The sequence below is a fragment of the Pipra filicauda genome, unplaced genomic scaffold (genome assembly GCF_003945595.2).
Source record: "Pipra filicauda isolate LSUMZ 115617 unplaced genomic scaffold, ASM394559v2 scaffold544_size365909_pilon, whole genome shotgun sequence".
Classification (NCBI taxonomy): Eukaryota; Metazoa; Chordata; class Aves; order Passeriformes; family Pipridae; genus Pipra; species Pipra filicauda.
The window spans coordinates 210,384-221,977 of NW_024104692.1; the positions used below are offsets into that span (position 1 = coordinate 210,384).

Sequence of the window (11,594 nt, forward strand, 5' to 3'; positions counted from 1 at the left end):
CTCCCTGGTGTTTACAAACCATTGAGCTTTGGGAAACTGAAGCTCCTCGTTCCCCACTTCACTGGTCCCAGCAGCTGAAATGCCAGAGATCCCAGCATCTCCCTTTACATGTCCCCATTTCAGCATGGCTGTGGGGTGCTTGTGGTGGCTGATGCCAGGATTTCCCTTCCTCCATCCCCAGCAGGTGAACATTTTCTTTTTCCCCTTATCCTTATCTCTTACAGCGCCAGCCCCGGCTCCTCACGGCGTGTGGGAACAGGGCCGACAGCAGCAGTGCCCACGCCAGCTCACTGAGATCATCCATCAGTGACTACGCCAAAGGCTCTGTGGCGGGAGGGATGGGGTGATAGTGCAGAGGGGTCCCTGCCCCCATGAGCCCAGGCCCTGCCCAGCCAGTCATACCTGCTCCTTACCTGGGAAAAGGGGTAAGGGGAAGGAGTTCCTCTGCTCTGAGACAGGAGCAGTGGTCTGGGGCTGAGAGCCTGAGGTATGCTCAGTCCCCTCTGGCTGATGGGGGAGCAGGGGAGGGGCTCCCAGCCCCCTGGCAGTGTGTGCAAAGGCTCACAGGTTCTCTGCTCTTTGGAGACACAGTTCCTACTCTGTGTGGCCATGAGCTGTGCAGCCCATGGCAATTCAAACTTAATTTTTATAGAGAGATGAATCACTCAAAATTATCAAATGTAGCAACAGAATGGATTTGAAGATTAGTGTGAGAGGCTTTTTTTGTGAATCCCAAAGTCACGTCAGGAGCTTGACAACCCCTGTCCTGTTGCAGGCACTAAGCAGTAAATGAGTGATGCCCACTTTCCTAGGAAACTGGCATTTGTTTTATGTATGAATTCACTTTCTTTTCCTTTTTTTAAAATCTTTTAAGCAGTTAATAAGAATCAGATCGTGATTTGATTATTGGAAAAGATGTTTTCTGCAAGAAGCTGTAAGCCATGTCAGCGCTGCTGCCCCTGCAAGTTCCCTGTGTGGGGGACAAAGTGTGCTGGGAGAGGAGGGGCATTGCACCCAGCTCTGGCCATGTGCTGGGCATTTGTCCAGAGGATACCGACAGAGAAAATATCAAAAACTCTCCTAAAATCCAAAAATCCCACCTCTGCTGGTGGGTAACCTTGCCGTAACCTTGTCATTCCAGCTATGGTTTAATTTGTTTTGTCTTGTAACGATATTTCCAACCTTATAAATGTGCTGATTTTGGTTTAATCTTGTGCAGTTCTTCAAGTGGACTTGGCTGAATCCAGGCACATGACTTTAATCACAGCCACAAATCTAAATTAGCAGCATTAAGTTAGCAAATCTAAATGAGCGCAGTGTCCCCAGCCAAGGCTGTCTGGGGACCCCGGTGGCCGAGCTGCAGATGCCCTGAGCCACCGAGCCCCTTCCAATCTGGTGCGTGCCAGATGTAGATTAAAGGGCAGGTGGCTGCCCCTGGCTGTCACTGCAGATGCCAGGTCAGGAGGTGGCCAGCGGGTGACACCAGTGGGGTTTGGGGGCCTCACCAGGCGCTTTCCTCCACTGCTCAGCATTGCCGTTCTCCTCCAGGTTCTTGTCACCTGTGGGGCCACCCCAACCTGCAGTGCTGGCACGAAACTGAGTCCACAGAACATACCTTTATGCTACTTCCTGCCACAGCTAACAGCAGCAGGAATGGTGATGGTTGTGCTGGTTATGGGAGCAACTCCCAGCACTGCCCACTGCAGCAGACTCCGCTGAGGACCTTGGTAACACGATCTTTTATTTTTCCAATGGGGACTCAAGAGTTGGAGCCAGCAGTCCTGAATACCTGCAGTCCTCAGAAGTATCTGGAAAAAATACATTAATAGTGCTGAAAAGCAGAGTTTAGGCTGGTATTTTCACTCATCCTTTTTGCTGCCTCCCCGGCTTGCGTGGCACCACCGATGGGTTATGGATGGACAACAGGAGCAGTAATTGTTGTTCTGACGTTAAATGGCTTTAAATATCAATGACAATTTAAGATTCCTGCTCCTGGCTGGCTGTGAAACTGTATTTTAGCTGATCTTCATTAATGCATCTCTGGGATGATAATGGGTCTGAGTAATCCGATCCGAACATGTGTAATTGTGCTGGTCCCGAAGGGAGCTGGGTGCTTCATTCCCAGTGTGAAGCCCCTCTGAGCTATGTTGCTCACGATGGCATATTCCCTCTCAGACACGTGGGTGCTTCTCCACGGGACCTCCGCGGTGCTCCCACCTGCTCCACAAAGGAGCATCCCCCGTCCCTCCCTCCACGGAGCCTTTGGCGTAGTCACTGATGGATGATCTCAGTGAGCTGGCGTGGGCACTGCTGCTGTCGGCCCTGTTCCCACACGCCGTGAGGAGCCGGGGCTGGCGCTGTAAGCGATAAGGATAATTGAGCCGCCGGGCTTTCCGGGGGGAGCAGCGGCAGCCGGAGAGCTGTGATCCGCTAAAATTAGCCCATGATCCGTTTTTATTTAGATCCCTGTTGTGGGGGCTATTCTTGGGTTTTGTTTTATATATATTTTTTTTTGTTTTATTTGCATTTTTGGGGTTTGAATGACATAAAATTAGCTCCTTCTGAGTTTATTCTGAAAATAGCATTAAGAGCTTAAACGTTCAGTGGAGATGACTGTAAAGCCATGGAGCTGCAGTGATTTCAAGGCAACTGGGACTTTCAGCTTAGCAAGTGAAGCACACATGAACCACCCCTCATTTTCCACACCTGGACATTTGTCATTATGGCCAAGCATCTCCAGCCCAGGAGGCTGAGGGATCTGTTGGGATGCAGAGGTGCACTGTGTGGTGGGATGGGCTCTAGCAGGAGGGGCCTGAGAGGCTGCATGTGCAGTGTCACCAGTGGCTTCCCAGTCGTTTTGTCCCTTGTATTTGAGAGTCTGTGTGTGTATCTGTGTGTTTGCAAACATGCCTGTCTCTCAGCTGTCCCCTGGCAGGCAGCACAGGCGCTCCTCTGTCAGGACAAGGGAATGACAAAGAACCAGGTAACGCAATGAGAGGGGCACACTGCTACTTGAACCTTCATGGCTTAACCACAGTCTGTCTTGGCTTTTTTATCGTGTCCTGTGCTTGTCTCACAGAGACTAACTGCCATTTGCTCTCCCTTGCAGGCTCTTGAACCTGATCTACAATGGAAAAACTGCTTTTGTTTCTGCTGTTCATTGGCATAGCAGTGCGAGCTCAGATCTGCCCCAAGCGCTGCGTCTGTCAGATCCTGTCTCCGAACCTCGCCACCCTCTGTGCCAAGAAAGGGCTCTTGTTCGTTCCTCCCAACATTGACAGGAGGACTGTGGAGCTGCGGCTGGCAGACAACTTTGTTACAAACATTAAAAGGAAAGACTTTGCCAACATGACCAGCCTGGTGGACCTGACGCTGTCCCGGAATACAATCAGTTTTATCACCCCTCACGCGTTTGCCGACCTGCGCAATTTGCGGGCTCTGCATTTGAACAGCAACCGATTGACTAAGATCACTAATGACATGTTCAGCGGGCTCTCCAATCTCCACCACTTGATACTGAACAACAACCAGCTGACTTTAATTTCTTCCACAGCTTTTGACGATGTTTTAGCCCTTGAGGAATTGGATTTGTCTTACAACAATCTGGAAACCATCCCCTGGGATGCCGTGGAGAAGATGGTCAGTTTGCACACTCTCAGTCTAGACCACAACATGATTGACCATATTCCTAAGGGGACCTTCTCCCACCTCCACAAGATGACCAGGCTGGACGTCACGTCTAACAAACTGCAGAAGCTTCCTCCTGACCCACTCTTCCAGCGTGCTCAGGTGCTGGCAACCTCAGGAATTATCAGCCCCTCGACGTTTGCGCTGAGCTTCGGTGGGAACCCCTTGCATTGCAACTGTGAGCTTTTGTGGCTGAGGCGCCTTTCCAGGGAGGACGACCTGGAGACCTGTGCCTCTCCCACACTCCTGTCTGGCCGGTACTTCTGGTCGATCCCCGAGGAGGAGTTCCTCTGCGAGCCCCCGCTCATCACCCGGCACACCCACGAGCTGCGGGTGCTGGAGGGGCAGCGGGCAGCCCTGCGCTGCAAGGCCCGGGGCGACCCTGAGCCAGCCATCCATTGGATTTCACCTGAGGGCAAACTGATTTCCAATGCCACCAGGTCCGTGGTGTATGACAACGGGACGCTCGACATCCTCATCACGACGGTGAAGGACACAGGCTCCTTCACCTGCATTGCTTCCAACCCGGCAGGGGAGGCCACTCAGACGGTGGACCTGCACATCATCAAACTCCCCCACCTGCTGAACAGCACAAACCACATCCATGAGCCCGACCCGGGCTCCTCGGATATCTCCACGTCCACCAAGTCGGGCTCCAACGCGAGCAGTAGCAACGGGGATACAAAAGTCAGCCAGGATAAGAAGGTGGTTGTTGCGGAAGCAACGTCCTCCACTGCTCTGCTGAAATTCAATTTCCAGAGGAATATACCTGGGATACGTATGTTCCAAATCCAGTACAATGGTACTTACGATGACTCCCTTGTTTACAGGTAAGGCTGCCCCAGCCTGTGCAGGGCTGTACCGGGTGCTCGGTGCTGGCGTGGGGCCCCCGGCCCCGGCAGCTCATCTGCCAGACTTCCCGTGCCGTGCTGGGCTGGCCGAGCAGAGCCTGGCCCCTGGCAGCTCATGGTGGGAGCCTTGGGAAGGACTCATGCCATTTTCTACTCACAGATGGGGAAGTTACCTTGGATGGTGTTATTTTTAGATAATCCAAACGGACCTCTAATCCTCTGAACTGATCCGAGAAGGGTTGTGAGAGTAGATGGATTAAATGGATCTTAATGTGCTCGGCTTTCTGGAAGCAGAGGGAGGACAGTGTCCGTGACCGTGTTCCTTGCAGTACTTTCCGGCGGTGTCCGTGCTGGGGAAGTGCAGGGGAGATCTGTGCTGCTGGGCGTGGCCATCACACCCTTCAACACTGTCTTTGTTTGGTTATTTCTTCTATGAATTTCTTTGTCCCATTAATAGGACAAGTGGTGCTGCCTTTAAACTGAAAGGGGGTAGATACAAATCAGATACTGGGAAGGAATTCCTGGCTGTGAGAGTGAGAAGGCCCTGGCACAGGTTTCCCAGAGAAGCTGTGGTTGCCCCTGGATCCCTGGAAGTGTCCAAGGCCAGGCTGGATGGGGCTTGGAGCAACTTGGGCTAGTGGAAGGTGTCCCTGCCCATGGCAGGGGGTGGCACTGGGTGACCTTTAAATGTCCCTTCTGACCCAAACGAGCCTGGGATTCTGTAATTCTGCTTTTGATGTGGTTGCTCTGATGGGAGGCTCTGCCGTGCCAAGCTGTGCTGGGGAGCTTGGTGGTGACTGCGCCACATCAAACACTGGGCAGCAGCTGCTGGGGGACAGTGATCAGCCCTGTGGGGGCTGTGGCAGAGGTGGGACAGCCAAGCCGTGGTGCTCATCATGTTCAGGGCTGCCAGGAGGTGCCTGTGTGTCTGCCAGGGTCATTCACGCTGGTTTCCTTCTCCCCCAGAATGATACCTCCCACAAGCAAAACCTTCCTGGTCAACAACCTGGCCGCGGGGACGATGTACGACCTGTGCGTCCTGGCCATCTACGACGACGGGATCACCTCGCTGACGGCCACCAGGGTCGTGGGCTGCACACAGTTCACCACCGAGCAGGATTACGTGCGCTGCCACTTCATGCAGTCCCAGTTCCTGGGGGGGACCATGATTATCATCATTGGTGGGATCATCGTGGCTTCGGTGCTCGTGTTCATCATCATCCTCATGATCCGCTACAAGGTGTGCAACAACAACGGGCAGCAGAAGGCCACCAAGGTCAGCAACGTGTACTCGCAGACGAACGGGGCTCAGATCCAGGGCTGCAGCGGGGTGCTGTCGCAGTCCATGTCCAAGCAGGCTGTGGGGCACGAGGAGGGTGTCCAGTGCTGCAAGGCTGCCGGCGATGGCACGATGCAGTCGCCGGACACCGGCTCCAGCCAGGACTCGGCCACCACTACCTCCGCTTTGCCTCCCACCTGGACTTCCAGCACCTCCCTCTCGCAGAAGCAGAAGCGAAAGTCGGGGCCCAAGCCCGTCCCCGAGCCGCAGGGCGAGGCTGGCGGCAGCGCCGAGCCCCAGAACTCGAACAGAAATAACTCCACGGCCCTGCAGTTGCCAAGCCGCGCCCCCGCCGCGGCCCCCGCCGCCCCCACGTACAAAAGAGCACAATCAAAGCCAAGTAAGTTCCTCACTCTGCCGGCCGACACATCCCGGGCCAAGCGCCGGCGCTCGCTGGGCGGGGAGCTGCTGGAGCCCCGCGGCGCCGGTGCCGGCGGACTGCGCTCCAAACGGAGCTTGTCCATGAACGGGATGCTAGTCCAGGCAGACAGCGCCGGTGCCGATAGCGGAAAAGCAACTTTCTCCAGTTCTGAGTGGATATTGGAAAGCACTGTGTGACCTGCTTTTTTTTTCTTTTTCTCTTTTTTTTTTTTTAAATTTTATTTTAACGATAAACAAAACACCAAACATTGCGTGAAACTCCCTCTCCAGGGGAATTGGATTTGGAGGTCCACTGCTATCTCGCTGATTAATGGCTTGTTCATGCGGGGTTCTGTATAAGCCACCCAGTGCACACAGGGGTTTATTTAGTTTTTGTTTGGTTTTATTTAATATCAAAATTGAAGGCAACATTCAGAGATTTAAAAAGAAAAAAAGAAAAAAAAAGGAAAAAAAAGATTAAGGGGTGAAAAAAAGCACGAAACAGCACCAGTGCCTTCCCTGCTCTAGGACTGGCTTCCTGGTTCTGCAGTAGCAGAAAACAAAAGAGAGAGTTTTCACAGAAAAAGCCTTTTATAAAGGAAATGCAATTTCCTCCAAGCTAACAAATAACCACTTCTGGATCAATCAGTAAAATGATATTTTTTAAACTGGTCAGACTGTACATTTCTTTTCCGTGACAATGGTGTTGCCTTTGTTTTTAGGCAGATGCTGTACAGGAGCAACAACACTGTGTTGTTATGTTGTGTAAAATAAAATATTCACTCGGTACCCCAGCCAGCCTCGCGGTGACTGCCCCGCCGGAGCCGGGCCGGGTCCCACCGCGGGGCCGGGACGAGGACGAGGAAGGTGCCAGGGCGAGGGGTCCAGGTGGAGCGGCAGGGCCCCGCCAGGTCTCCTCAGGAGGGTGTCTGACCCGCGGTCCCTGAGCACCCGCAGCCCACGGCACAGGCATCGCCCCCGCCCTGGAGCTTTGGGGCCGGGCTGGGGCTCCTCGGGCTGTGGGGCAGGGCCGGGCAGGGCAGCGAGCGGGGCCGGGGGTGCAGGCAGGGCTGCAGCAGGAAGGCACGGGGCTGTTCAGCGCCTCGCTGGTGGTTGATCGGGATGATGATGGTCATCTCCTGCTGTCCTAGACTTTTGGGCATGTTTACTGTAAACTTTATGTTTTGTTCCAGTTCTCTTCAGTCCCTGAGCACAGTGAGGGGACTTAAAGATGATGGTCTCACCTTTAACCTGCTGTTGGTTGCGGAGCCCGTGGGCTGGAGTGATTTGGGGCCACTCTGTAGGGACAGGACATGCAGCAGTGGGGGACAGCAGGTGCAAACCCCACGCTGGGTGGGTGGCAGCCCTGCGTGTGCTGCTCTGCTCTGCAAAGGGAAGCCTGCAGTTAATATTAATTAAACTCATATGGTCATCACGTTCAAATTAGCGACAGCTTAACTCTGAACATTAGTGCATTGTGCATTCTCAGATGCCAAATAATAGGTTCGAGATGGGCTTTGCAGCCATTAAAGTGAGAGAACAGTTAAATTTTACGCCCTGTGTGTTTGTTCTTGGGGACAACATAACCCAGACCAGGTGCCTGAGGACAACCTGGCTCTACCCAGGGCAGCAGCTGGCCCCAGGCAGTTGTGAGGGGAATGTCCCCTGGTATCCCTGCCTCTGTCTCTGGGACTCTGCAGGGTGAGGATGGTGTTCTTGGCCGTCGTGGGTTGCTCTGGGTGATTTTATTGCCCATCATGGAAGAACAAAGTCTGGATGAGGGTTGTGTAGAGAACACAAAAGGAAGAGGCTTGTTTCTTTTTTAGAAACCCTTTTTGCTTCCCTTGGGAAATGCAGAGACCAAATACGAAACGAAGCCACAAAATGAGAAAAACCACTTCCTGCTGGGAAAGTTAGAAAAAATTATAATAAATCCCTCCTTGGATTGCTCTGGCAGCCCATGTGCTCCTCAAGGGCTGCATGCACAGAAGGGAGCTGTGAAATAAGGTGCTGCCAAGGACAGGGATGGTGTGTCCAGGGACTGGCAAAATGATGGTTAAGGCTTTGCCCAGCATGGAACAAACACGAAGGTCCAAGCCCTGGTGAGGGGCTGCAGAGGCACCTTCCCTCTGTATTGGGGCACAGGGAGAGCATCACAGGTTTGCTGCTGAGGGGTTGGGTTTAATTGTGCTTTTTAAAAACATCAAATGAAAATGCTTTATATGTTGTCTAAAGTTGGACCTAAATGTGTCTGATGTTTTGTGAAAGTGTTAAAATATTAATGGCTTCTTGTGGTTTAGGGAAGTTTATTTTTATATTTTTAAATTTTTACTCAAAGGAGTAATTTTCTAAGCACTGCAGCTGATGTTCTGTCTATGGTGCCTCTGCGTCAGCAGCGCAGAGGGACCACATGGCCCTATGTTCGATTTAATTCTCTGCTGATAGTGCAGGAATGGAGACCTGGGCAGCTGTGGGTTCCTCTGGTGCCAATTCCTCTCCCTGACTGAGAGGAGCATCCCTTGGGAATGCCTCAGGCACGAAATTGGCTGTTCCCACTGGAGTAACTGTGCAGTGGGACATCGTGTTTTATTCGGGCTTGATTCGAAGTATGGGAAGCCTCGTGGAGGAGGAAATTCTCTGTCCTTTCTGTTCAGCAAAATCAGAGTTTGCCAGGAGTATGAGGCAGAAAAAGTGCTGAGATGCTCCTGGATCAGAATAACATCGGTCATCTTCTCCAAATTGGAATAACTGCTCACCATTGGAGGTGATTGGTGTGAACGCATCGGGCAGTTTGGGGATATCAGGGGGACGGGAGGTGTGATGTACTGTGGCCCCAGTGTCACCCCCAGCTGCAGAGGGGTCTGCAGGGACATGAGCCCCTGGTGCCACCCCTGGCTCGGCTCCATGTGCTCCTGCTCGGATATAGATTGTCCGAGGTTTTAGCGGTAAGAGGGTCTTTATTCACAGGCACTGGAGGAGGAGAAACTGCTTCAGAAAGTTTTCTCTTACTGAAATGGCTGAAACACACCCCTGGGCCCAGGCCTTCTCTGGAGGTGGTGCTGTGTTAGAGGCTGGTGCAGCCATGCCTGGATGGAGGAGGAGAGTGTTGTGTTGTGTCTGTTGTTTCCCTGCTGCTTTCCTGCTGTGCCCAGGCGTGTCCTTACCATCAATACATGGTGCTGCTCCGCTCTGGTGCCAACGTGGCTTTATTTCTGCAGCGTGTCCCCGTGCGTTTGCCAGCCGTCCTCATGCCCACGCAGCCCTGCAGACAGGGAGGGGGAGCTGGGGAGCACAGCTGTGTGCCCCATGCCTGGAAGAAAGGACACAGCTCCTGGGAACACGTCACTCTGGCTGGGAAGGGCCCGGCACTGCCAGGACATGCCGCCTGCCCAAGGGCTCCTGCTGGGGCACTGGCATGAGGTGGTCTCATCCCTGCCAGTGACAGAGCTGCTGGAGGCTAGAGGTCTGATGCCAGGAGCACAGGGATGCTCCTGCCTCCTGGGAACCATGACAGCCCTGCTGGGCACTGCTCTGGGAGCATCCCGGGCCGGTGGAGTGACACTGAGCCGTGACAGGTGACAGTCCCGCGCAGCCGCGTGCGCCCTCGAGAAGGTGCAGCAAGGCCCTTTCCGTGCCATGGCAAGACCATGCCTAGAGCCACGGCAGGCACCCGGCACAGAGAGGGGCACACTGCTTTCCCGGGAATGGCTTCAACAGGAGTAACAGCCACAGCTGCTACCATGACTGCTTCTCTTCCCAGCAACCGAGGGGAACCAGAGCCTTGGTGACCCTGGAGCCTCGGCGGTGCCGGAGCCTCGGTGACCCTGGAGTGTCAGTGGTACCAGAGCCTGAGCAGGACCACTCACAGAGTGGACACACCTCTGCACTGCCATCGCTCAGGAACATTCACCAGTGTGTTCCAGGGTGCTGCTGCCCACCTGGGGTGCACCATTGCTCCCCTAAAGCTGCACTAACAGCAGCCACCTGGTTGCACGGTGTCTTCCCTGGCAGTAATTTTGTTGTTGGTCAGAGTTCTGGTTTAAAAGCAGCAAACTGTGGCCAGTCCACAGGGTCCTTATAGAAAATGTGGATCCCCCCTTTCCCCTTTGCAAACGTGTCCCCGTGTGCCTGGATGTGTGTCAGGGTGCTGGGCCTGGGGCAGAGCTGGTGCTACCAGGTTGGCCTGTGCTGGGTCAGTCGCCCACAATGGCCCCTTGGCCCAGCCAGGGCTCCCCACAGGCGAAGTGCCAAGTCCTGTGCCAGTGGCTGTGTGGTGCTGCACCCCCCATGGCTGCTGAATTGTTCCAGGAGCCACCAGGCACCACGGAGGGGTCCGACTAGCAGCACCTCACCTGCACGGCAGCAGTGCCGGCTGTGGGCAGGGACACAGCAGCACTGAGTGCCAGGGAAGTCAGCTCTGAGCAGGAACACCTGTGCCCTGTGCTGTCACTGGTCTGGAGAGTGGTTGGGGTCTGGAGTGTGGCTGGGATCTGGAGTGTGGCTGGGATCTGGATTGCAGCTGAGGTCTGGAGTGTGGCTGGGATCTGGAGTGCGGCTGAGGTCTGGAGTGTGGCTGGGATCTGGAGTGTGGCTGGGATCTGGAGTGTGGCTGGGATTTGGAGTGTGGCTGGGATTTGGAGTGCGGCTGAGGTCTGGAGTGTGGCTGGGATCTGGAGTGTGGCTGGGATTTGGAGTGTGGCTGGGATCTGGAGTGTGGCTGGGATCTGGAGTGTGGCTGGGATTTGGAGTGCGGCTGAGGTCTGGAGTGTGGCTGCGATCTGGAGTGTGGCTGAGGTCTGGAGTGTGGCTGGGATCTGGAGTGTGGCTGAGGTCTGGAGTGTGGCTGGGATCTGGAGTGTGGCTGAGGTCTGGAGTGCGGCTGAGGTCTGGAGTGTGGCTGCGATCTGGAGTGTGGCTGGGATCTGGAGTGTGGCTGGGATCTGGAGTGTGGCTGAGGTCTGGAGTGTGGCTGAGGTCTGGAGTGTGGCTGGGATCTGGAGTGTGGCTGGGATCTGGAGTGTGGCTGAGGTCTGGAGTGTGGCTGAGGTCTGGAGTGTGGCTGGGATCTGGAGTGTGGCTGAGGTCTGGAGTGTGGCTGAGGTCTGGAGTGTGGCTGGGACCTGGAGTGTGGCTGAGGTCTGGAGTGTGGCTGGGGTCTGCCTGTCGCAGCAGCACAGATCCTGTGGGACAGGAGTCCTGGTGCATGGGGTGGCTGCGGTGCCGGTTACAGCACCTACACCCCGCACCAGTAACATGAGCCCTGCAAAAGGTGAAGTTTACTGGTCTTGCTGACTGTGGACTTTTCATACAATGGATTTATTCACAAGAGCTGGTGTGAAGGCTGCTGCTGGAGAGAG

General features: G+C 54.4%; 1 protein-coding gene across 3 annotated transcripts in view; it reads left to right on the top strand.

Moving 5' to 3' along the window:
- LRFN5 (leucine rich repeat and fibronectin type III domain containing 5) overlaps positions 1–11,594 on the top strand; it is a 36,107-nt gene that overhangs the window by 22,657 nt on the left and 1,856 nt on the right. For 2 of the 3 annotated variants that reach the window (XM_027742080.2, XM_027742081.2), the window contains exons 2-3: positions 3,110–4,517; positions 5,505–8,536. In XM_027742080.2, the coding sequence (XP_027597881.1) occupies positions 3,130–4,517; positions 5,505–6,435 (2,319 nt within the window). In that variant the 5' untranslated portion in view covers positions 3,110–3,129 and the 3' untranslated portion in view covers positions 6,436–8,536. Of the gene's footprint in view, positions 1–3,109; positions 4,518–5,504; positions 8,537–11,594 lie in introns of those variants that run through there. The other variant, XM_027742083.2, reaches the window with a different exon arrangement.